We start from the raw sequence: 23,088 nt of genomic DNA, 5'->3' as shown, positions 1-23,088 counted from the left end.
AAAAAAGTCCTAGGAAAAACTGAATAATCATCCATAGAAAAAAAAATGAAGTGGTTTGTCTGTTTGTTTGGGTTTTTTTTGTGTAAGGCAAGGTATTATTTGTATTTCATCTCCTTGAGCAGCTTAAACAGGTAATGCTGAGACAGTTTGCAAGAGAAATAGATCTCTGATGCTGGGGTTTTTAGCTCATTACTTTTTATCACTCCCAAATTTGCATGTTTTGTATCTTCCGTGTATTTTCAAAGAGACAAGAGTCTCTGTGTGCAGTTTCTGGGGGTGTTTACATTTGCCACTTTAGAAGTCTTCTGCATAGTTTGGTGAATTTGTAGCTGAAGGTTGTTGCCAACAGCAGTCACCTGAGTTACCAGACATTAGAGGGTTCAAAGGCAATACAGAGAAGAAGTTGCTTCCAGTACAACATAACCTGTGGAATTTACACAAGAACAGGACCCTTATGCAAACAGCAAAGTATCCTTTTATGTTCAGAAGATTGTTCAGAAGAAGGCCCTGGCATTTGCATGGGATAAGATGGCATTTGGTTGCTCTTCCAGATGGTGCTGCGTAGGTTTTCTTTCTAGCTGTGTGGCAGTGTTATTGTCAGGGTGCCATTTCTCGTGTATCAATCTGTGGGTTTTTACCATTAGAACTGAGTGCCCTGTGTCAGGTAAGGGCTTATTTTAGACTGAGGACTGGAACAAGCTTATAGAGGAATTAGGGTTGAGGGCAGGCGGCCATTTCCAGTTGGCACTGTAGGGTTTTTTGTTGTTAGTTTTGCTTTTAAGTAATTTCACTATTTTAGAATTGTCTGAAGCAGCTACCGGTATTACAGAATTCCTGCTGACTTTGCTTACTTTTCAGCTCTGTAGCCAATCAGTCCTTTCCTACTCGACCACTCAGTGAATCACAAAATCGGTTGCTAGCTGGTGATTGTCAGTGGGTGGAAACTGGCCCTGAAGAGGAAAATGTGAAATCAGGTAATGGTTTTGTTTATAGTGGGGTTTTCCTTTTTCCTTTTTTTTTTTTTTTTTTTTTTTTTTTGAGGCCTAGAAAGTCCTTCGGAATTGGCTGGAGTAATGTAGAAGAAAATGTGTTCCATGGAATCAAGTCTGCATGTTTAAAACTTAAGGCTAACTTGCATCCCGTGCTCTGCTCCAAAATTAGTTACTATGTTAAGGTAGTGGGTGGTAGATGGATAGATAACTGTCACTTTTGCACTTCAGTTCTGAGATTTGGGATCTTTTATGCTTGATTAGGGGGAAGAAAATATTTTTGTAAAATAGGCACAACACAGTAAATGTGCTTTCTTGTTTGAAGTCTTTGCTATTTGTTATGCAAATCTGCAAAAACACATAATTGAGATTCTCTCACGTTCTAGGTGCAAAAAAGCATATTATAGTTTCATTGGAAAGCTGATCTCAGCTAATTACTAACCAACCATCTCAGTGAGAAACAGGTAAGACTAACATAATTGATTGCTATTTCTGTACATGTATGAATAAAAATAGACATCTCAAAGTCAAAAATCAACTAGTCATGGAATGCGGAGGAGTCCTCTGATGTTGGATGAGTAATAGAAAAGTCTAAACAAAATTCAGAATGACTGTTGAGAAGACAAGAATGGGAGTAATGTTGTAGTGCAGGAAACATGGGCTGGCTAGGTCTGGGATGGGTCAGATTAATCCTGTAATTCAGGTTGAAGTGGGTAGTGCTGGATTTGTTACCTGACTAGGGAAAAGAATCTGATGCTAAATGCAATTCCAAGATGAAACGCTGTCTTGAGGAAGAGCTGTTCTTAAGGAAGAGCTCCTTAAATGTCTTGGTCATACATTGGTGGGCCATGTTCTGCTCTTTAGGAAGCTGCATGTGCACGAGGAAGGAAGGTAAGTAAATACAGGTGTCTGCATATAGGCAGCTCTGTCACATTTGGAATTGACAGTGATCTTCTGGAATGTTTTTGCATTAAAGTGCTCTGCATGCACTTTGCATTTAGGAAATACAGTGAGTGTTGGTGCATATATGAAACTTCTCTTGGTATATTTTCAGTGACTAAATTAGACTTCTTTTATGTTGACTTTCTACTGTGGTGAGCTTATAAGCTCCCATTAATTTTTTTGCTCTGGAAGAGAAACAAATATTATTTGGTCAACTAATAGCTGTAGAAGCTAGAGCTGAGTCATTACACACTGCCTCTTTTTTTTTTGGTTGTTCTGGGTTTTTTGGTGGGGGATGATTTTGCAAGTAATTCCCATTTTTATCAGAAACAAAACACTACATTTGAATTTGGTACGCTCAATAATTTTAGGATCACTTTTCTTTTTCCTTTCCTTTTTTTTAAGGAGGCTTCTGACCTAAAATTATAGTTTTGGAAGGAGTTTGGCTTGTTTCAAGGAAAAAAAATCTTTCTAAAAGGTCTTTGCAGGTGATGGTGTGATGCTTGGGCTGATGTTGGTCAGACTGCTCAGTGTAAACTCATACAAAACCAAAATTAGACTAGTTAGTGGGACTTCTGAAAAACCTACTCAATCGTGAGAACTCACCAATGGTACATTTCCCCTTTCCAACTTTTCTTAATTCTATATATATGTGCAGAAGAATGTCCAAAGGAAGGGGTTCCTTTCAGCCTCTAGCTATATAAAACCTAATCGGATCTAAGTAGGTTACAGAGGCTTTTCTGTTCTTCATAGAATGGAATAGAAGTCCCTGAGAGCAGCTCATCCCAGCAGCCTTTGATAGGGTATTATAGAAATGTCTTAATCTTTCTTTCCACTGACCTAGAGAGGGAGCATAAATGACTGTCTTAAGCTGGACAGTTAATTGGTAGTAGTGTGAGATTAATTTCGTTTCTATCTTCCTAAAGTGAGGCCAGATTTGATAAAGGAAGAATCTGTACTTTGTGTCACACTTGCCCAAACTACACTAGTTTTAAAAGTTGTATAAATAAAAGTGCATAATTGCACCCAATGCAAAAGCATTTGGGTATGTGTTACCTTAAATTAACTCAGTAACACAATGTTTGAACCATTCTGATTTCAGTTGGATTTGATCACAGTTTCTGTAGGCCAAGATAGTTAGTTCCAGTCCTGCATTTGTAAGCAACTGTGCAGTACCTGTGAGATCCAGCATCTGTCCAATGCACTTCCATAATACCCTGTAACAAGCCAATAGTTGTATTTTTAAATTTTGGGCCTGTTAACATGCAGCAGAAGCAAAGTCATGGCTTATTCTAGTGTACAGAGCTTGATTTGGAAAAGAAGGCCAGTCCCCCAGCCTCACCTAGGCAAATACCATTTGTGTCCTCAAATCTATCCATTTAATTCAAAAATCAAATTGCCAGTCAGGGATCCAGGATACTTTAGACAGATCAGTGGTGATGGACTGATGTTCCTAGCACAGATAATCTTCTAAAACAGAAGTGGTGTGAAACAAAAACCCACACCTCCCAGAAGGCTATTTCTGAGTCAAAGTTGCCTTAACTACTTTCCTTAACTAGAAGTCTGTAAATTACTTTACCCAGGTGCATTTGTGTAATGCACTATGATGTGTTTTTTCAAAGTTAATTGGATAATTCCATTAATAACTTTTTTTGTTTCACTAGGTTTCTGCAACACATTTTGAGCTTGAATATTACTTAATTTAATTTGGAAGAAGTTGAGCAGGAAAAAATGGAACATGAACATTCTAGGAAGAGACAAAAGAAATTCAAGTTTCTGCACAGTACAATGGATTCTTGTAAGCACTATTGCAGAGCAGGGAAGTTAAGACAGATGCCTTAAGATTCTTAATGTGCATTTATGCAACACTGAATTATATACTGCTACCAAAGGGCCAGATCCAGAAGTGCCCTGCTTGGATGCACAAGGTCCAGAGTGGGAACTATGCATTTCTGTTATGCTGCAGTGGTGGGGGTAGATTGCAGAGACTCCTACCTCCTCATGGGCAAACTTCATACCTTAGGCACTGCAGAAGTCACTTCCATAGAAGGTCTCCAGAGTACAGAAGGGGAAAAAAAGGAAAAGGAAGGGAAAAAAAAATCAGCATAGAGCATGGTCAGCAAGTCTGAAGTGGGAGTATACATAGTTCAGATTGCAGGTGATGGGGAAGGGACTGGATGATGTCTTCTCTTTTCCTATTAACCAGTCTACCCTATGATCACAGCTCTCCAAGTCTTTTGGGACTGAGGGTTCCTTCTACTAGCTGTGCTTTGGAGCAAGGCAATGCCAACAACATAAAAGCCTTTAACTTGGGTGTTGCTCTTTTGCTATAAGATTGAGCTTCCTCATCATTTTAACTTGATTTATTTAACCATATCAAGGACAGAGCTCAAAGAAGAAAACTTGGGTTTTAGTTGAAAAAAACATGGATTATTACTTTCCAACAATTGTTGGTCAGCCTACAAGGAAAGGCCAGTCCAAAAAGGAATTAAAAGTTCTTATATTTTCTGTTACTCTTCGCTGTGTTCTGTGTAAGGCAGCAGTAAAATGTAAAGTACCCCTGAGAAAAACCATATTGCAGTTGTGTGTTGCTAGAAAATGGAACCAGCAGACTACTGCTTTTTCCATGGGACTCTTCATGGTTTATAAATACTGTTTTATACTTTTGTTTTATCTTTTTAATAAAGGCACGAGGTTTTATTGGTTCTAAAATACAAATATCAAGTACTTACAAGAAGATTAGTGTTGGATCATAGATCTGTGTTAGCACACTGAAAAATTGCATCCTTTGGTCTCCCACTTTCAAGTCCAGTTTAAGTGATGCTGAAATTGCTAAAGACTTGATGGCTTAGTGCAGCAATGTACCTGTTCACAAAAGGCAAAATGTGTTTCCTGTGTGAGGAATCAAGTCCATCCCATCCTTAGCTCAAGACCTACAGCAAACAACATGGGGTTTTTTTCTCCTCATCCCTCTATAGAGAAGACTGCTAACTCATCTTTGGGTGGTATTGGAATTTTGCACGTGGAAAAAGTGACAAATACGATTTTTCTGTCTGTAACTTTTCTGATACTCAGCTGATGCTGATTACAAACAAACATGAGCCCTTTTGATACAGACTAAAGGTAGTAGTCAAATTGATGCTCTAGTCCAAAAGAACCTGTTTGGTTTGTCTCCCAGACTGATTGCTACTTGAGTTAAATATGTTTAGGATGGAAATACTAAGGTATCAAGTATACTTCAAGGTTTAAAATAAGTATTTTTTTGTCTTTGGATATAATAAATTTTTCTTAAATATTAATCTTCTGGAAAAAGAACTCTTTGAGAACCTATGAACATGATTTCACTGTTGGATATTCTTGAGACAGACGTAACGGTCCAAACTTGCATGTTTTATAGAAGTTGCAGAATGTTTCTTCAAACTTTGTATAAGAAATTTTGCAATTGCTAATTCCAAAACTTACAAAAACGTTTGCTACACATTAGTCTGAAAGGTTTAGCTTTTTCTTCTCAAATGTCAAGTGAGAAGTGCCCATCTGAATATAAGCTCTCAGCAGTATTGCACCAGCAAAATTTCTTGGGGAAGATAAGAGAGAAGGAAGACTGCACATTCAAATGGCTTGTTCTGAATACCAAAATTTGCAGCCCCAAACACTGGTGAAACTGTCATGGAGGGCCTGGGATATCATCCGGCTTTTACTGCATCAGTGTATTATAGCTGAAACAACATGTCCATGCACAGACATCATCTAGCAGAACTATAAGCAAAGTACATGTCAGAATCCTAAGTATCACTGATTCAGCAGTATGGTCTCTGCTCCCCCCACCTGCTCCCCAAAGTGCTTCATATAACCCCCCATGAATGTATGTATCCTGTAGGCCAACATCAGTAGAACTTGTTTGATTTCTTAAGTCAGGATAGTGAATCTACAGGAAAAACTGCAAGTAAACAGACTAGGCTAACTCCATGTGCATTCTCTAGCGAGTGCTGCTCTTCTGAAACCACCTCTCTGTGTATCTGATGGACATTTTTGTGGCTTTTCATGAAGAACTGACATTTTTGACATGTTTAGGCAGATCACAGGAGTATTTTGTCCTAGATTTTTCCTCATATTTGAAGTGAGAAAAGGAGAGCAGTGGTTTTAGATAATCCTGAGGCCAGAGTTAGCAGTGGTTTTAGGATAATCCTAAAGCCAGAGTTACTGTTGGTGTAAAAGCAGGCATTACTGAAAGTCTCTTTGACAAATATGAAACACAGTAAAATCAGTCACAGATGATTCTTCCACATTCACCACCCCCAACCCCTTTTATTTTTTTTTTCATCTGGGGAACTGGGGACTAAGGGAAACCCCAGGCTGATATAAAGGAATTAAGTTCTCTAAGGGAATTGCACTGCTGAACTCTAAGGGCATGCCAGTGAGTGGGATGGAGGGGTCAGGGCATGTCTTAAGGCAGCAGGATGACATCCTGTGCCTTTGGGTTCTGTCCTGAGTGCTCCCTGTGCTGTGCCAGGCAGTCCGTGAGGCAGCAGGATGGCTGGCTGGCTGTTGGGCTGCAGGGAGCTGTACGTGTCCCGGCGAGCAGAGGCAGGGGCTGCAGGAAGTGGCTTCTTTTGGCCCATGCACAGAAGAGCTGGAACCTTCCAGTGAATGCAGTGAGAAGGACATGTTCAGATCAGAAGGGGGATGGATCCTGAGAAAACAACTGTTTAGGGTGTTTGGCCGTGTTGTAAATGCTGGTTTGTGCTTTAACTTACTCTGTATCAGGGAGTCTTGATTGTCATTAAAAATAGCAGCCCTTAAGCTTTTAGATCCATCAAAGTAATGACTATTGCAAGCCATACGTAGTAGTTATTGTAGGATAGTTGACACTGACTGCAATTAGGAACTGCTTTCGTGTTTCTTACTGATTTTCTCTTTTAAAAAAATCTACATACACTCAAAAAAATGGCTTTAAATTCCCAATGTGAGGACAGAAACCTGATGAAGGGCAAGATTTCAGTGTGATTTATCCTCCGTATTTCTGAAATGTCTTGAAATAAACCTGTCCCTGTGAATATGAGGCAGGGAAATCCATAAATAGAAATTACTTAAAACTGCACAATAGTGGTGTTTTTCTTAGTGTTATTTACTCACAGAGTGTACAACACACGCATCATTGCTGTGCCTAGTGAAGGTGTATTATGGGAGGAGGGCAGGAAGAGGAGTAGGTTTCTGTCACTAATTAATTGACTTCCTACAGTATTATTTTGAGACTGTCGTGATACAAGTCAGATGTGATTAAAAACCTCCATTTTAAATATTCAGAGGGTTACTTTAGAGGAAGTCTGGGCACTTCTATTTTTAGTGATTTGAGTAGAAATTATGGTAACATTTTTGTTAAAGCTGCCTCTTGAGTGTGGAATTTGCAAGTACCAAGCTACTTTTGGTATGCTATTCTTACAAATTGGTCCTGTTCTCCAGAGTGCTGAATACCTACAGTTTTCAGGTACTGTGTTTTTCCTTTGATCTTGTGTGGTTCTTTATTATAAATCATCTTTTGGGTTGGGACGAATTTCAGTCCCACTGGGTATGCACACAAAGACTTCATGATCTAACTCAAATATGGTCCAGTTGTAGCTAAGCAGAGCCCCAAGAGGAGGGAAACTGCAGCAGTGTTTGCAGCAGCATTTATGTCTGGCAGATTTACCAAGATGTGCTGATTCTGACACAGATTGACCAAATCTGCCTGGATCTGGAGCAGACTGACCAGATTTTTATTGGAAGTTAAATAACAACAAAACCACAACAGCTTTGAGCTTCATAGTGTATGTTCTCCAAAGACACCCTCTAAAATTGTGTCTAACTGGGGGATTTGGGTGTCCATTTAGAGAGGCTCCAAACAGCAGCTACTTTTAGCTCAAGAGCACGTCTTTTCACAGTACCTAAAAAACAGCAAGGTGTGCAATGTCAGAGGCTCTTCTATCCCTAAGTGGCACCAAAGCGAGCAGCTGCACATGAAGTGATTTAGTACTGAACACATTTGTTACTTTTATCAATTTATTTTGTATATAGAGCTTTATACACATTTTTCTTAATTATGTAACTGTCATGAAACAACATGAAGTTACAAGTCGTAGTTCGTTTTAATGCAGATTAAAACTGGGGTTTGGCCATTTGTTTTCTGAGCAATTACTTGAATTTGTTTCCATTAGGTAGTGAAGTCTGATAATGTTTACAGGACGTCTTTCTTTGGTTTGGGGAGGTTTCCCCATCTTTCTTCCCACCCCCTGTCCCAAGAAACAGAGAGCTCATGCTCAGCAGTCAAGCAGACATGTCAGACATGAAGTATTTGGGTTACTGTTATTGTCACCAAAGCATTGGTGGTGACATGCTGATTCCCTTCCATTTACACTGCTTACTGACAACTTAAGGACTTAGCGTGGTCCTCTCTGATTTTTCCTGTCCCTTATCCTGTTACCAGCTTTATTGTGGGAAACTTAAATCTTCCTGAAGGACGATTCACAATCATAAAGCTATCCCAGAAAGAGGCAGCATTCCTGCTGTTAAGTCTGTCCCCTTTTTAACTTAGATGAATGACACATCCCTGGGTTATCTCTGCAGTTCCTTTTGTATTTGCCAGGAAGGGTCATCAACATTTGCACTAATCACAATGTCCCAGCTATTCTGCTTCCACAAAGTTATTTTTAATTGTGCTGCCTAAACCTGTAATGAGCTGTATTTAAGTTTGGGACGACGTGTAAAAGATACCTGTAATAATGACGTACTTACTGTATTTTTTTGTATGTTACAGATAGGACTCATCCTATGCACAGAGAAAATGTTGCCATTTATAGTTTAATACTTGAAGTAACTTTTTAAAACGGGCTTTTATAAATGAATTAAATACAAAATCACATTGCTTTGCCTGGAAGTTCCTTCATGTTTTAATTGAATTTGCAATTTCCCTGTACGTGTACTTTTCCATAAAGTTCTCTCAAGTCATTTATAACCAATGAAAGTGCATTCAAGATTTTGTACATCAATGTTCAGACTTGTTCATACTTCTCTGAAGTATAATTCATGTTTAATGAAAAAGTACTATTTTAAGCCTCTTTTCCAAAGTGATATGAATGGACTTGACACTTGAATTCATCAGTGAATGCAACATCAACTTAATAAAAGTATGTGAAAGAATCTGAAAAGTGCTCAGCTGTAGCATCTGTATATTAGATCAGTGACAAGAACTGCCTACCTGGGAAACAGAACATCATTGTTCCAGTTTTTACACTCCAGCTGCAACAAACCTAGATTACACTCACTCTTGACACATCTTCCAGGTCACTGGGTCTTGTGGGGAAATAAAAAACCTGACTTGTGGCTAACTTATTCCTTCAGGGCACTAAGCCTGACTTAGAAGTCAGCCACTCAAACAGGAATCAGCCACGTTCCTTTTAGATCAGGAACAATCTGTGTAAGAGGGCTGTTAACACCCTATTAGAGTTGACACTAACATGACAAGTTGACACTAACATGACAATGACACTGGCATTTAAAATCAAGAATTCTTTCCAGAAAGTTTTTTTTAAAAATGGTACATTTTGTAATATTCCATGAATTCCAGCCTCATCCTCCTGTCTCTGCAGTTCTAGTTCCCCTTGGTCCTTGCACGCCTGATGGCAAGCGTCATAGTCGTGTCTCAAGTACTGGTATACACAGAACAATCCCTGAGGAAGGGAGAGTGGCTAGCCCGAGCCATCTGGCCAGTATCAGCACATGAGCCCTTTCAACACAGCAGGAGTGTTCTCCAGGCTTTCAGAAGGCAACCACTGAAGCTGTAAGCTAGGTTATCTATAAATCACCACCACTGCACCTGGTAACTTGCTGTTTAAGCCCTGAAGAACAGAGGGTGGGCAGATGGTAGAGAGCCACACATAGAACTTCTCTAACAAAACAGTAAGAAAATAGACACTGTTCCAGAGAACTCTTTTTAATGTTGTACTTCGTACACCCCAGCAAAGTCTTATCTGTCACACACCCTAATTACAGTGAATTACCGTAACAGGTACGAGAGCAGATTCTAGGGTAGTGCATGACATGTGCCAAATATAAATATGCTGTATTATTCAACATGTCCATTTCTTTGACACATTTAAGTGGTTTAAATGATCGCTGATGTATCTGTGCTCAGGGAACTTGGCTTGTTTCAGGCTTTTGAAAGCTTCCCACTTCGCACGTCTCTCTTCTGTGTTGTGTTTGTATTCCTGTTCCTGTGTCAGGTAAGGTCGGCTGAGCCAATATTCATTCTCTGCTTCAATTTCCAACCTTCGGATCATTGCTTGCTTCATTGAAGTGGTAACCTGTCTTGGCTGCCTGTACTTCCCAATCCATTGTTTTCCAGGAATTCTCTTCCGCAGTAATACTGTTGTTAAAAACATTTTGCCTTAAAACATAAACAGAAATATAAAATACTCATTACCTTAGGGACAAAAATAAAACTTTGACAAGAAAAATTAAAAGCCCTGCATTCACTCCACTGCCTTTTAGCTGGCTGGTTTGAAGGTTCAAGCTCAGAACTTGGTACTCACAAACCATCACACACAGCAGGCAGCACAAGGCCAGATATACTGGAAACTTTATCAGAAAAGGGGAACTGAAATCTGTGTAGTTTAAGAATTTATTCAGTTATCCTTACTCCACAATTAAAGCATATACTCCGTAAGTTATTTAAGAAAAATCCAGTCAGATACTCAAGAATGAAGGGTTCATTTTGGTCATGCCTTCTTCAAACAGCTGTGTTTAGTACACGGAGTACTTCCAGCTCTGTCTTCTCGATCCAAATCTGGCCTTTCCTAGCATTAGGTTTTGAACTACAGGCTCTCCGTAAGCTTATTAGTATGTAATTACCTAGTCTTGTATTCTGTCCAAGGGAAATCGGATGGTAGAGAGAAGCAATACCCTGAATTAGACCAAGTGGCGTAAGCGGAAAGCACGAACAGACTGACACAACACACTGGGTGTAGTGGGCAGGAAAGGCCGAATGACGTTTAGATTTTACACACGTGCTCTTCGTTACCGTGTTCATTATTAGTCCCAAACCCGCCCATGCCCGGCTTTCTCATTACACCGGATTTCATCAGCTTTACAGAATCACAGAATACGCGGACTTGGAAGAGACCCACAAGGACCATCGAGTCCAACTGGCCATGCACAGTACATCCCCAAGAGCCGCACCATGTGCCTGAGAGAGTTGTCCAAACGCTTCATGAACGCTGTCAGCCTTGGTGCCGTGAGTAAGTCACCCAGGCACTTTTACCAGCACTGCCGCTAAGTGAAGCTAACCCACCCCGTTCCCACGGTGCAGCCGCACGCCGGCGTCCCACTCTCTGGCCCGATTTAGAAGCGAAGCCGCGGGTACCCGTGAGGGTGCCGGTGCCGCTGCCCCAGGCCCCAGTTCCACTCCCGGCCTCACTCACCGGGAAGCTCCGACGGCGGCTCCGCTCCCCACGGAGAAGCCAAGATGGCGGCGGGCGGGCGGGGAGCGCGGCTCTCGCGAGAGGCGGCGGCGGGCGGAGCCCGGCAGCGCCAATGAGGCTCGCGCTGGCGGCAGTTTGAAGCCCCTCAGGGGCGCGCGCGACTCGGCCCGTTCCGCTCCGTTCCCCTCTGGGCCGCGCCGGTCCCGCTACCTCCGCGCTCCGCTTCCCCGACTCGGAGCCATGGACGTGACCAGGGGCTTCTTCGGCAAGCTGCGGGACCTGGCCCTCACGGTGGAGAAGGATGTGAAGCAGCTGGAGCGGGCCATGCTCCGGGAGGACGTGGGTAAGTGCAGCCCCCGGCCATGGGCCGCACGCCTGGGGCTGGTGGCTTCGCGCTTGTTCCTCGGGGCTCCTTGCCCGATTTGCGTTCCCGCCTGGCACTGTCCCCCTGTGCTCCTCTGGGAGGGCCTTTGGTAGGCCCGGGCGTGAGCCTGCGGGTTGCTCGGCTGTGAATTGTTTGGGCTGCTCCTTGTTGTCTCTCTGAGCGCCTTTGTGGGTGTGTGGTTGAGTTTTTGTCGTGGAGAAAGATAGGATGATCGGGATGAAATGGGAATCACATTCTTGCTTCTCCTTCTTTTCGCGGATCGATATAGGAAAACATTTTCAGCTCATGTTCTCTCTCTGGGCAGATAGCTCAGGCTTCTAATTGCGTTTCTATGTCATGTTACGTAGCAAGTGCCCTCTTTTACACCATTTGCATTAGGCTTGGTTTCCAGTGAAAAAAGTAACGACTGCTGCGTCGTGTATGGAACAATGCATCTGCCCACGTGCAAGTTCGGTGGAAGAATTCAGCTTTCTGCTGATACTTATTTTTCACTGGTGTCTGTATCACTTTTTTCCGACTTCATGCAAGCTCCTTAAGGATAAAATTTTAGCATAAGTAATTCTTGACAGCCCAGGGACCAACCCGTTTTATCAATATCTTCTATACATCAATTTCTACAGTGTTAGCTGCAACATTAAAGTGGAAGCCTGGGCAGTTTCTCTGTGGAGTTTAACACACTGTACAAAGGGCAGGTTTTTGCTGTGCGGGGTACCCGACAGAAACTAGTTCTCTCTGTTTTTTTCTGTATTGACTCGCTCTGTCTAATGTACAAATCCAACATCTCTAATATCATAGAAACATAGAATGGTTCGAGTTGGAATGGACCTTAAAGATCACCTGGTTCCAACCCCCTGCCATGGGCAGGAACACCTTCCACCAGACCAGGCTGCTCAGAACCCCATCCAATCTGGCCTTGAGCACTTCCAGGGATGAGGCATCCACAGCTTCTCTGAGCAACCTGTTCCAGAGCCTCACCATTCTCACAGCAAAGAACGTCCTCCTAATATCTAATCTAAATCTGCTCTCTCTTAGTTTGAATACATTCCCCCTTGTCCTGTCACTACATGCCTTTGTAAAAAGACCTTCTCTATCTTTCTTGTAGGCTCCCTTCAGGTACTGAAGGCTGCACTTAATTCATCCTGAAGCAGCCTCTCTTCCACGCTCAACAATCCCAGTTCTCTCAGCCTTTTCCTTGTAGGAGAGGTGCTCTGTCCCTCTAACCATCCTGGTGCCCCTCCTCTGGATTTGCTCCAACAGCTCCATGTCCTCCCTGTGCTGGGACCCCAGAGCTGGATGCAGCACTGCAGGTGGGGTCTCACCAGAGCAGAGCAGAGGGGCAGAATCCTCTCCCTGGCCCTGCTGCCCACGCTGCTTTGGATGCAGCCCAGGACACCTCTGGCTCTCTGGGCTGTGAGGGCACATGGCTGGGTCATGTCCAGCCTCTCATCTGCTAATACAGGAAATTGCATTCCCACGTAGAATGTTACTCACGTGCTAAAACACTAAGACACCTTTTTTACTTTACTTTTACTTACTCTTTTATGTGAACGTGAATCTCGAAGACTACGAAGATGAATCTCCAACAACAGTCTTGCATGACCTCCACTGTGAAATCAAGACTCAGAAGGTAAAATCTTACCTCACTTCCTTCTTGAAAAATTACATGCATGTGCATGTTCCATAAACTTACGGTTCTGTTTTGATCAGTAAGCCACAATTCAGCTTTGTTGGTCAGCAGTTATAACCCTTATTTTTACTCAGTTACCTCTGAGTCCTCATAATGGCCATGGGTATTGGGGTAATGCCCAAAAACTTGTGGGTGACCCGAAGTACGTTTAGCAATGTTTATTAGTTTGCAGTCACTATCGTCACTCAGGTAAGCAGGGAACAAAGGTTACAAGGAAGCTGTAGCTGTGCCAAGGTATGAGGAGAATGATTCAGGAGCAGCAGCTCCCAACAAAAAATATAAGCTTGCTTGTTTTCCATGAGCAGCCTTTAGAAAAAAATCAATCTTCACAGAAGTTTCAGTACCTTCAGCCATTCAGTTAAACTTGTGGAAAATGTTGTTTATTTCTTATACAGAAGTAGGAAAAATGGGTTATAGAAATGAGCAATATAGAAATAATTGAGTGATATAAATGTGAGATTTACCTTTTGCTCTGCAATAATTCTTTGTACATATAGAGTAAGAGTCCAAACTAATCTCATATTTTTCTGGAGTTAAAGCATTTTTTTTTTCAAGGTTACCAGTAAGTAGTTATCATATTGTGAACTGTCATTACAGTTACCTTTAAAAGTTTTTATACACTTATGCCCCATATATTCCTGGTGTTCTGTAGGTGTATATACCTCATGGTTTTCAGCTGTAGAAAAGACCTAAATTCACTGCTTATCTTCATCTGAATTGCAGTTGAATACTTACTTCCAAAATGCTTCATGTGTAAACAACTAGCTTGTGATGATTTGAAAACCAGTATTTTTATGTTCCACTCCCCCTCTCTGTCCCCAAAGGAAGACATTAGTGCCAGTCTTGATAGGAGTTGCTCTGAAAAAAAAGCAATTCGTGACTTTATGAAGGCAAGTGAAATATTGATGCAAAGAAATTCAGCAGATCTTGGAAAAATAAGAGAGCTGTTCCAGAAATATGGCTACAAACCACATGTCAAAGACACTACAGGTAATATTTCTTGTCAATACAGTATGTGAAGAACAGTATCATTTTTGTAAAATGTTTCTCTTTATCTATGTGTATATTTCTATTAATTAAGAGATCAAGTACAACTATGTTATTTGCTTTATAATAATATCCAGAGGGTAAAAGATTTTGTTGTGATTGGTGCCATAAGAATAAACCAAAACACAAACACTTGGAGTTAGACCTTCTGGCATGCCTTTAGGTTAGTTTGTGTTGAGGTTTGGTTTTTTTTTCAGTAATTATATTCAGAAAACGTGTTAGCAAGCATGTTTTTGTAACCCAGAGAATTACGCTGCTTCAGCTTCTCACGCATGAGGAACTATTGTAGATGCACCTCCGTTGGTTTGTATTCATATGTGGTGGTTTCATTAACTTAAACCATCCTAGAGAAAATCTTAAAATGTCTGTTTCACAGCACAAATGGGGCAAGAGAAGAATGTGCAGGAATTAGGTGGCATGTGACAAGCAGTGGCAGCTTGATTGTTGGGGGAAGGAGGTCCTTAATCCAGTCAGAAAATGCACACACAACTGTCTGAAAAATCCAGATGTGCCAAATGAGTTAAAGTACTACAGCTGTCAGTACTACACATACTCCTTTTGGTATCAAGAGCCCAATCAGTCTTCAAAAAGCCTTTGATGGGGCCTTAACCTTCCCTGAGCATTATCCAGTCTTTACACAAAATTATGGTTGTGAACCATATTGATGTCCAAGTTAAGCTACTGTAGCTGTTTCACACAGATAAGGCAGAAGGCTCTGATTTTTATAGTACTTTTCTTCCTATACTCTCTTTGCTTTTAAATAAGTCTCCAAACAGAGTTACAAGGTTAAATTATTTTTAAGTTGTATTTTTAAGCTAAGCATATCTGAAGACAAAATACCAGTGCATCCCAGAAGGTGCATTACTTTAAATAGCCTCCCTCCCCCTACCCACCTCACAGAATCAATTAAGTTGGAAAAGACTTCTGAATCATCAAGTCCAACCTGTGGCTGAACACCACCAAGTCAACCAGACAATGCCATGTCCAGTCTTTCCTTAAACACCTCCAGGGACAGTGATTCCCTGGGAAGTTCATTCCAATGTCTAATCACCCTTTCTGTGAAAAAATTCTTGCTAATGTCCAACCTGAATCTCCCCTGGTGCAGCTTAAGACTGTGTCATCTTGTCCTACCACTTGTTACCTGGGAGAAGAGGCAGACCCCCACCTGGCTACAGCCTCCTTTCAGGGAGTTGCAGAGAGGGATAAGGTCTCCCCTGAGCCTCCTTTTCTCCGGGCTGAACACCCCCAGCTCCCTCAGCTGCTCCTCACAGGACTTGTGCTCCAGACCTTTTCACTTACTACATCATGCAGAAATTCATCGATGTTTTGGGGTGGTTTGGTTTATCTAACTCCAGAAATGTACAGATTACACATTTACATATTTTTGCAGTGGACTCTTGTCATCTAAAAAACTATCTTCTCTCATAAGTTTTTAGTTGCTGCTTCATAACCTTTCTTCAATACTGTTTTTCTGAAGAATGAGCATTCTAGTACTGCCTGCAGCCTTTGCTCTTTCCCCAAAAACCTTTCATCTCTATGCAGGGAGAAAAATACTCTTGTGTAAAAATCTTTGAATTTCATTTTCACTAGAAATAGTATTTACCAGAGTGAATAATATTTAGCAGAGTGAAATTCAGTAAATATGTGACTTATAAATATAGTTTAGCTTGATACAAGCTTTTGCTATCTGTTGTAGCTTCAGGTTCAATACTTTAAAGTGAAAGAAGGAATCTATTTTTTACAATAACAAGTAAAAAAATTTGAATACTGGGGAAGTGTCCGAATTTATTTTATAAATTCTTAAAACAGGAACTTCTGACGTAATTTTTTTTTCATTCCTTTTCTTAAAAAGAAGAGGAGGAGGAGGAGGAGGAAGTTAACCGTGAATCAGCAATGTCTGTCCAGAATAAATCTGATGAAGAAAAAGCAAATGATGTACCTCATCTATCTGCTTGTACTGAGAAGCCACTGTTGCCCAAAGACCCACTGCACAACCTCCAGCTTTCTGATTTTGGCCTTTCACAGTACGCTTTCTCCAGGCCTTGGAGTGCAGTGAAAGCACAGCACACAACAAGTGCACATCAACAAAAGCCAAAGAATGAGACTCCACTAAACCTGCGAACACCCCGTGCTTTGCCCAAAACACCGAAATGTAAGCTGAAGATGGATGATTATGAGTGTGTGACACCAAAACTTGAACACTTTGGCATTAGTGAACATACCATGTGTATGAATGAAGATTATACGATGTCACTTATTCATAAAACTTCGCAGACAATCAAAAAGTAAGTTACTGGAGTTCAGACTGTTTGTCTACTGAATTTTCTGTATTTTCTTCTTGCTGTACTAATTACTTGCTGCTATCACCCTTCTCTTTGTCTTCAGGTGGGTGATTGTTATCTCTTAGCTGGTTGGTCCTGCGTTATTTAACTCTGTACACATCTTTTCACATACCCATTGCAGTTCCAAATGCTGACATGAAATACATCTGATGTGCTCCTTGCCTTGACTGCACCATAAGAATTTTCCATATACAATGTATTTGCAAAGAGAAAAACACAATGTGATCTGTTGTTTTCCTTAACCATGGGTTTGGGCCTGGGCTTGTCTGCCATAAATATTATACAGCCAGTGTAAAGGTTTCAGAAGCTTTAGTAGTGTTAACAGAAAACAGTTTGTAAAGCATTCAGTAAATTTATAGAAGCACTGTGTTGTTTCTAACATAAGCCCCACCTTACAGTTTGCTCCTTTTGTTCCAGTCTTCTGGAGCTGAAAAGACTTCTCTAGATTTTCACTGTTCTAATTATAAAGAAAAATAATTGCAGCAGTGAGGTCATGCACGTAGTTAATAGGTCATGTTTTTATAGTTAGTATTAGCAATATGTTCAATTTTAAAAGCTGACAGTACCTAAATACTTGATATTTAGAGAAATTGTTTGGAAAACAAGGATCATATGCATGAAAACCACTTAAAAAATTCTATGGGTTCTACTCATTGTAAAAACTAAAAATCATAGGGTTTCAACTATCTCTAAGACTTCAAAGATAAAACTGACTTGAAAAGTTACTTTTTTATTTAACCCAAAGTTTGAGATGTGTTCATCTAAGTAAAATATACTGCCTCATATCCTGCCTATACTGTCTATTGGGGGGTTTTTTAAGCTTGGACATTTTGTAGAGAAGATCTAAATCTGATTATCATAGTTAAGATTACTTTTTAAACACTTAAAACAATTTTCTTTAAAGAGACAGTTTTGTGTGTCGGTTAGGGAAGCTTCCACATTTTGCCTGGTACCCTCTCTTAACTGCATGTGCCATTTTTTCACTAGAATATATTGGATATGAAAAAATAGTTTTTAAAATTTCTGTTTCCAGTGTTATGGAATTGATATTAAATAGCTTGTTACTTTGAAATCACTAAATTTTCTTTTAAAATAATTTTGGAATTTCTCCCTTGAAATAGTTATGTAATTACTAAAATTGCTTTAAAGCTCTATTGTATTTGATTAAGATAAACAATCTTATTTAAACTTAAAAATTCAATTAAAAATCTTTCAGTGTTCACAAGACTCTTATTTGTTTAAAAGCAGAAAAGATTTCCTCTTGTTCTATAGAATTGCTTAGGCAACAGGCAGTTCAAAATAAAACCCCCAACACAGAATAGGCATCTGTCCTACCACGGACATCTTTTTGGTTGGTTTGGGTTTGGTTTTTTTTCTTAATGCATTAGCTTGAAATCTCAATGTATTTGGTCATTTGTGGCTGGACTGAACATGTGCATACTACAAACTGCAGAAGAATCACAGATAATAAATCTATAAAACATTCATATTTGAGAAAACTATTTTTTTACTTGCATATTCATTAATGAATACTAGAAAAGCGATCAGGTTGGCAAAATTCCTTTAATTGTGACCTCTTCATAATACTTGAGAGCTAATTGGGGATTTGGTTTTCAGGTTGGTTAAAGGAGATGATAATGGAGGGAATGTGTCAGAAATGACAGTCAGGGAAATCATGGTTACTCCTGCATCAAAATCAAGTACGAGAGCTGAGAATGGTAAGTTAAAAATATATGAAATAAATATACATATGCATTTTTACAGAATGCATGTGTAAATGCATTGTAAGCACATGGTAAACTTAAATTGTATTTCTGGTTAAATATAGTTAATTCAGGGCAAGTCATTGTATGAGTACTAATGTCTAAAAAATGTTGATGGCTTCCATGGGAAAGTTTCTCACTTTGAGGAAAGATTTATACCTTATATTCTTGCACTCATATCCAACTGGAATTATGCAGCAGAATTAATCATTTTGTAACTGCAGCTTACCCTTATTTGAAATAAAAGTACTGTTTTGCCAACTTAGCCTTTTTTTTTCTGAGAATACCCATTGGATCTGTTTAAAGACAGGAAAGAAAGGGGCTAGCAAGACAGTAATTTAAGACTTTTAAGAGTGATGCTAAAACTTCTTTGAGAGGAGAAATAGGTTATTTTAAAAATCCGTAAAAATCTTGGGACAAACATAGTGACGATTGGGTAAATGAGAAGGGAAAGCAATGTTGATTTAAGCTGGGCTTCTGTTATATTCAGTAGTGGGACTAGAATGACTACTTGTTTCTGCATTTGCTGCTTTTAAGGAATATTGTAATTTGGATGGATCAAACAAAATATCAACTAAAATGATAAACATGTTTTAGAAAATGAGACTGGAACTGCTAATAGTTATAGATGTGTGTGCACGCATATATTTTTAATTTTATTTCGCTCACCCTTGATAGCAGCAGCTGACTGGATGGCTTCTCCTATGGTATTTGTGTTCTGTACTCCTGATGTGAAGGTCTCTTCCAAAACAAATAGTACAGTATCATCAAGGTCGCCAGAGACAAAGGAACAGCCTTTTCCCAGTCATGCAGCAACACCACAGTGTCCAGATTTTCAAACAAGATGGCTAAAAGCAGAAGCTAAGGTAGTAAATAGCAATTATATACATTTTCACTTACTTTGCCATAAGCAGATTTTTAAATCTCAGTTTGGTATTCTTTTCCAATACTGTTTTTTTCTTATGTCACTGTAAAAGTTTTTTCTAATCATAATTCTGTAAGAGCATTTACTAAATATTTTACCTAACATAAGTAAATTAACTGAAGGCATTTAATACTACTTTTGCAGCAGCAGGTAAAGCCAGGGGGGAAGATTGAGTCAATGACAAAGAAGGATGCAAAAGATACACAATACAAAGAAGATAGAATTCCTTTTGCTGGGCGCTCTGATGAGAATCTTAAACATTTTGGGGACTCTTCCCCTCCCAAACTGAAACACTATGACCAGTTACTCAATACTCCTCCACCTCCAGAAATAACAAGGATACCAGATGATGTTCTAAAGGTTAGCTAATATGCTTTTTTTCCCCTATTTTTAATATCAAAATACTAAAATTAAAAGGGCCTAGTTCTATCTGTAATCCATCTGTTTTGAGTTCTTAGGTAATCCTTTTTATTCCTGTTTAATGTTTCCTATAGATTCTTTCCCAATATAATCATAAGGTAGACTCTTCTAAAGCCAAGGAAATGGAGACCAAGGCAGGAAATACTACAAGATATGAAAGTGATTCCACTGATTACTGCAACAAAGAGAACAGGTATGATTACATTTTACAAATTTGGTTAAGAAATTTTATTTGTAGGAGGTACAAAGAGGCTTTAATGTACTGAGAAATTCATGCAGTTGCTTGCTCCTCAACTACCAAAACAGCTCTTGCTTCTGTGACTAAGTAACTGGATTTTGGCATGGTAAAAACTACCCATTTTTAAAGAACAGATATTATAGTTGATGGTGTGTTTGGATCCTCCCAAATTTAAAGCAAACAAACAAAAAAACCAACAAAACCACCAATGAAAAGGAAGGCAGAGTCTTACTGTGGGTTTATCTGTAGGTATACTTTGCTTTGTGGCAATCAAAGCACCAGTGAATGCTTTCTGAGTAAATTTAGGCAATAAACCAAAAGAATTTGGTGAAAAGTATCTAAGTGAGAACTGTTTTCACAGTTGTTTTGACAAAGACAAAATTTTTTGAACTGAAAAGGTACAATAAGTATGAGTAACCTTAGAACAAGTGAATAATACTTTTATAAAGAACACCATCAATTTGAATATAAAGAAGTTTTTATGACAACTTTATCAAAGTGTAGATATTCTTGATTCAATGTAATATATATATTATGCTAGTTGATTATCTGTTAAACTTAGAGTCTCTACAGATTATTTTAATAGGAGGTACAAAAGGTACAAACCCCAGAGTTCCAGTAAGGAACAAAACCCGGAGTGAGACTGATAAAAGTTGGTATCTTACTATACTTAGGAGTTGGAATCCATTTGAGTAATCTCACTTTAGCTGATCCTTCATTTTTTGTTGTCAAGATAAAAAAGACAAGTTTTCAATATTTTTGTCTTCTGCTAATTCAAAATACGATTCAAATAAGCTCACAAACACATCTGGGTATATTTTCAGAGGATATCGTGGAGTTTTCAGGCCAAACATCTGAAATGAAACTGAAGACCATGTTGAAACTGTTTCACATTCATGGATCTTGTCACCAAATCATAACAAGTTCAAAAAGCAAAAGGAAATACTGGTGGGAAGAAAGAGCCATACCAAGAAAAAGCTTTTTTAATGGAGAAAAATTCTTTATCCATGATGTGGATAAACTTGTTTGAACTAACAGCTTGTGCTTAATTTTCTATGGACATTATTGCCAAAATATATTGAGGGGTTTTAAATATATTACACTTCAAAGAGGAATGGAGATTCATGTTCAGTTGTTTGTTGTGTAGGATTGCATTTGCAGTAGGCTGTAGAGAGTGCAGTTAGGTTGTAATAGAAAGAAAGTCCAGTATAGTGCTTAAAAAAGTGGGTATCTCTGGCTCTTCTGGTGACTCCTACACCGTTTCAGGGCTGAGGCTGAAGTCGGGTACCTCAACAGTCTTTGGTATCATCAACAGAAACAAGTAATTTTTTTTGTATTGGAAGAGTAACTCCTTCTTTACTGTTTAAAGCACTTTGGTGCTTTTAGTGATTTCTGCAGTGCCAAGATGTATCTGACGCATTCCTGCATCAGACTGGCTATTACTTCTCTGGCAGACAAGTGTTTCCCATGCAGCTTCTTTCTTAATATACATCGACCTAGTTATCAGGTGCTACGCATCTGGTTTCTTTGTAGTCTGGCTGGACTGTTAAATTATTTGAAAATGTGGAATTGATATTGGTTATGTGTATCTTCAACTGCTGGAAGAATTGGCTGGCAGGAGTGTAGGTGATTGCTTCCGCTCCTGCTGCTGCCATGTGTATTCTCTTCAGTGCTGCTGTCACTTCTAAATGTGCACATCTAACCCTGCAGTAGCTGACCAAGCTTAAGTTCTAAGAGCTGTTTGGCACTCTTTTGGTAGTCATAGTAATTAGGACTTTGTTCTACTAGCACTTTTACTGTTTTCCACTAGAAAACCCAGCTGCATACCCTTGTTTGGAGCCAGTTTGCTGTTTGCAGTGTCAGCTATTCCTCTGACTCCAGGTCTGCTCTTATCATTTGTCTTCCAGTTGTTGACTGAAAGTCTATCATTTATATGAGGGCAAACATGCAACGCATGAGAAAGGAGAGACTGTCCCAGGAGATAGGGATAAGGGGATGCTTTTCTGAACTCTCAGCTCCACATTTTTTTAAGTCTTCAGAATATGCAAACATCTAGAGATGCCTACAAGTATTTCTTCAGTTGCTTAGACAGACTTGTCCTGATTAAAATTTAACAAGTAAAGGTGCCTTTTTCCTGCTATTACAGTCGTTTTCCAGGATAAGTGTACATCAAATTAATTGGAGAAGGTGATTTTCTACTAGTTCTGACCTGAGCACGCTGTCATAGAAAAAGCTAGTTTCTGTTTAAAAGAAAAGTATGTATTAATGTGTCAGTCTGTGAGGTTAATTAACACTTTGGGATACAAAATAAATCTGTCTCAAATGCTTGTTGCCTGCTATAAGAACATTTATTTGTTCTACCCATCCTCTTCAGAGAGTGAAGGCCACACCCACTTCCAGCTTTTTCATAGATTGAAGCCTGGTGGGGTGAATGCTGGTTCTGAAATTTCATGGCCTTGGAAAGGTACAAAGTATTCTTGCTGCAGAGCAAGAGTGTTTCAACCCGACAGATTTACCACCGCTAAACAGGAGGGATTTCACAGCCTGCATTTTCCCTCCACAGCACTTTATGACTACTTTCTTGCCCAGAGGCAAGCCAGATCTCCTTTTAATATGAAATGGAACAAGCAGCACTTCTGTCCCAGACCTTGCTGTATTTCCCTTGCCTTCAACTAACAAAATTCACAAAAGAGCTTTGGGAAGTCTTTCCCCTAAACTTGGGAACACCTCAGCACTCCACTGTACTTTCCTGCATTAGGGAACTGTGGAGTTGCACCTTGCAGTGCTGGGGTTCTCACTGCAAGGCACTCGCATGATTTTGCTTGCCTATTAATATTTTGTGCTACATATCATTAATATGAGAGAGGCTCATCCTGCTGCACTCTAAAGTTAGTAACG

The 23,088-nt window shown here is 39.7% G+C and overlaps 3 protein-coding genes across 20 annotated transcripts in view; 2 read left to right on the top strand and 1 right to left on the bottom strand.

Annotated features, from left to right (window-relative positions):
* The window catches only part of ZDHHC20 (zinc finger DHHC-type palmitoyltransferase 20), a 50,032-nt gene extending 40,920 nt beyond the window's left edge, over positions 1-9,112 (top strand). For 4 of the 6 annotated variants that reach the window (XM_042023943.1, XM_042023945.1, XM_042023948.1 and 1 more), the window contains 3 exons: positions 859-974; positions 1,376-1,453; positions 3,596-9,112. In XM_042023943.1, the coding sequence (XP_041879877.1) occupies positions 859-974; positions 1,376-1,413 (154 nt within the window). In that variant the 3' untranslated portion in view covers positions 1,414-1,453; positions 3,596-9,112. The remainder of the gene's footprint in view (positions 1-858; positions 975-1,375; positions 1,454-3,595) is intronic. The other 2 variants (XM_042023944.1, XM_042023946.1) reach the window with 1 other exon arrangement.
* Positions 9,113-9,881: 769 nt separating this feature from the next.
* MRPL57 (mitochondrial ribosomal protein L57) lies at positions 9,882-11,479 on the bottom strand. 3 transcript variants are annotated; one of them, XM_042023950.1, is made up of 2 exons: positions 11,384-11,479; positions 9,882-10,350 (listed from the first exon to the last, which is right to left on the bottom strand). In XM_042023950.1, exon 2 carries the CDS (start codon positions 10,343-10,345, stop codon positions 10,034-10,036), a length of 312 nt encoding a protein of 103 aa, XP_041879884.1. In that variant the 5' UTR covers positions 10,346-10,350; positions 11,384-11,479; the 3' UTR covers positions 9,882-10,033. The 3 variants fall into 3 exon arrangements, with proteins under 3 accessions (XP_041879884.1, XP_041879887.1, XP_041879886.1); XM_042023953.1 differs by lacking the exon at positions 11,384-11,479 and adding an exon at positions 11,254-11,337; XM_042023952.1 differs by lacking the exon at positions 11,384-11,479 and adding an exon at positions 11,142-11,227.
* Positions 11,479-23,088, top strand: part of SKA3 (spindle and kinetochore associated complex subunit 3) — a 39,002-nt gene continuing 27,392 nt past the window's right edge. For 3 of the 11 annotated variants that reach the window (XM_042023936.1, XM_042023937.1, XM_042023938.1), the window contains exons 1-8: positions 11,482-11,726; positions 13,331-13,395; positions 14,280-14,445; positions 16,355-16,787; positions 18,462-18,562; positions 19,286-19,473; positions 19,677-19,892; positions 20,027-20,145. In XM_042023936.1, coding sequence (XP_041879870.1) covers positions 11,624-11,726; positions 13,331-13,395; positions 14,280-14,445; positions 16,355-16,787; positions 18,462-18,562; positions 19,286-19,473; positions 19,677-19,892; positions 20,027-20,145 — 1,391 coding nt within the window. In that variant the 5' untranslated portion in view covers positions 11,482-11,623. Of the gene's footprint in view, positions 11,727-13,330; positions 13,396-14,279; positions 14,446-16,354; positions 16,788-18,461; positions 18,563-19,285; positions 19,474-19,676; positions 19,893-20,026; positions 20,146-21,014; positions 22,518-23,088 lie in introns of those variants that run through there. The other 8 variants (XM_042023939.1, XM_042023940.1, XM_042023942.1 and 5 more) reach the window with 8 other exon arrangements.

The sequence above is a fragment of the Corvus kubaryi genome, unplaced genomic scaffold (assembly GCF_017639235.1).
Source record: "Corvus kubaryi isolate FWS band 111438036 unplaced genomic scaffold, C.kubaryi_AGA036_p1.0 37256, whole genome shotgun sequence".
Taxonomy (NCBI): domain Eukaryota; kingdom Metazoa; phylum Chordata; class Aves; order Passeriformes; family Corvidae; genus Corvus; species Corvus kubaryi.
This window is presented reverse-complemented; position numbering and strand designations above follow the sequence as displayed.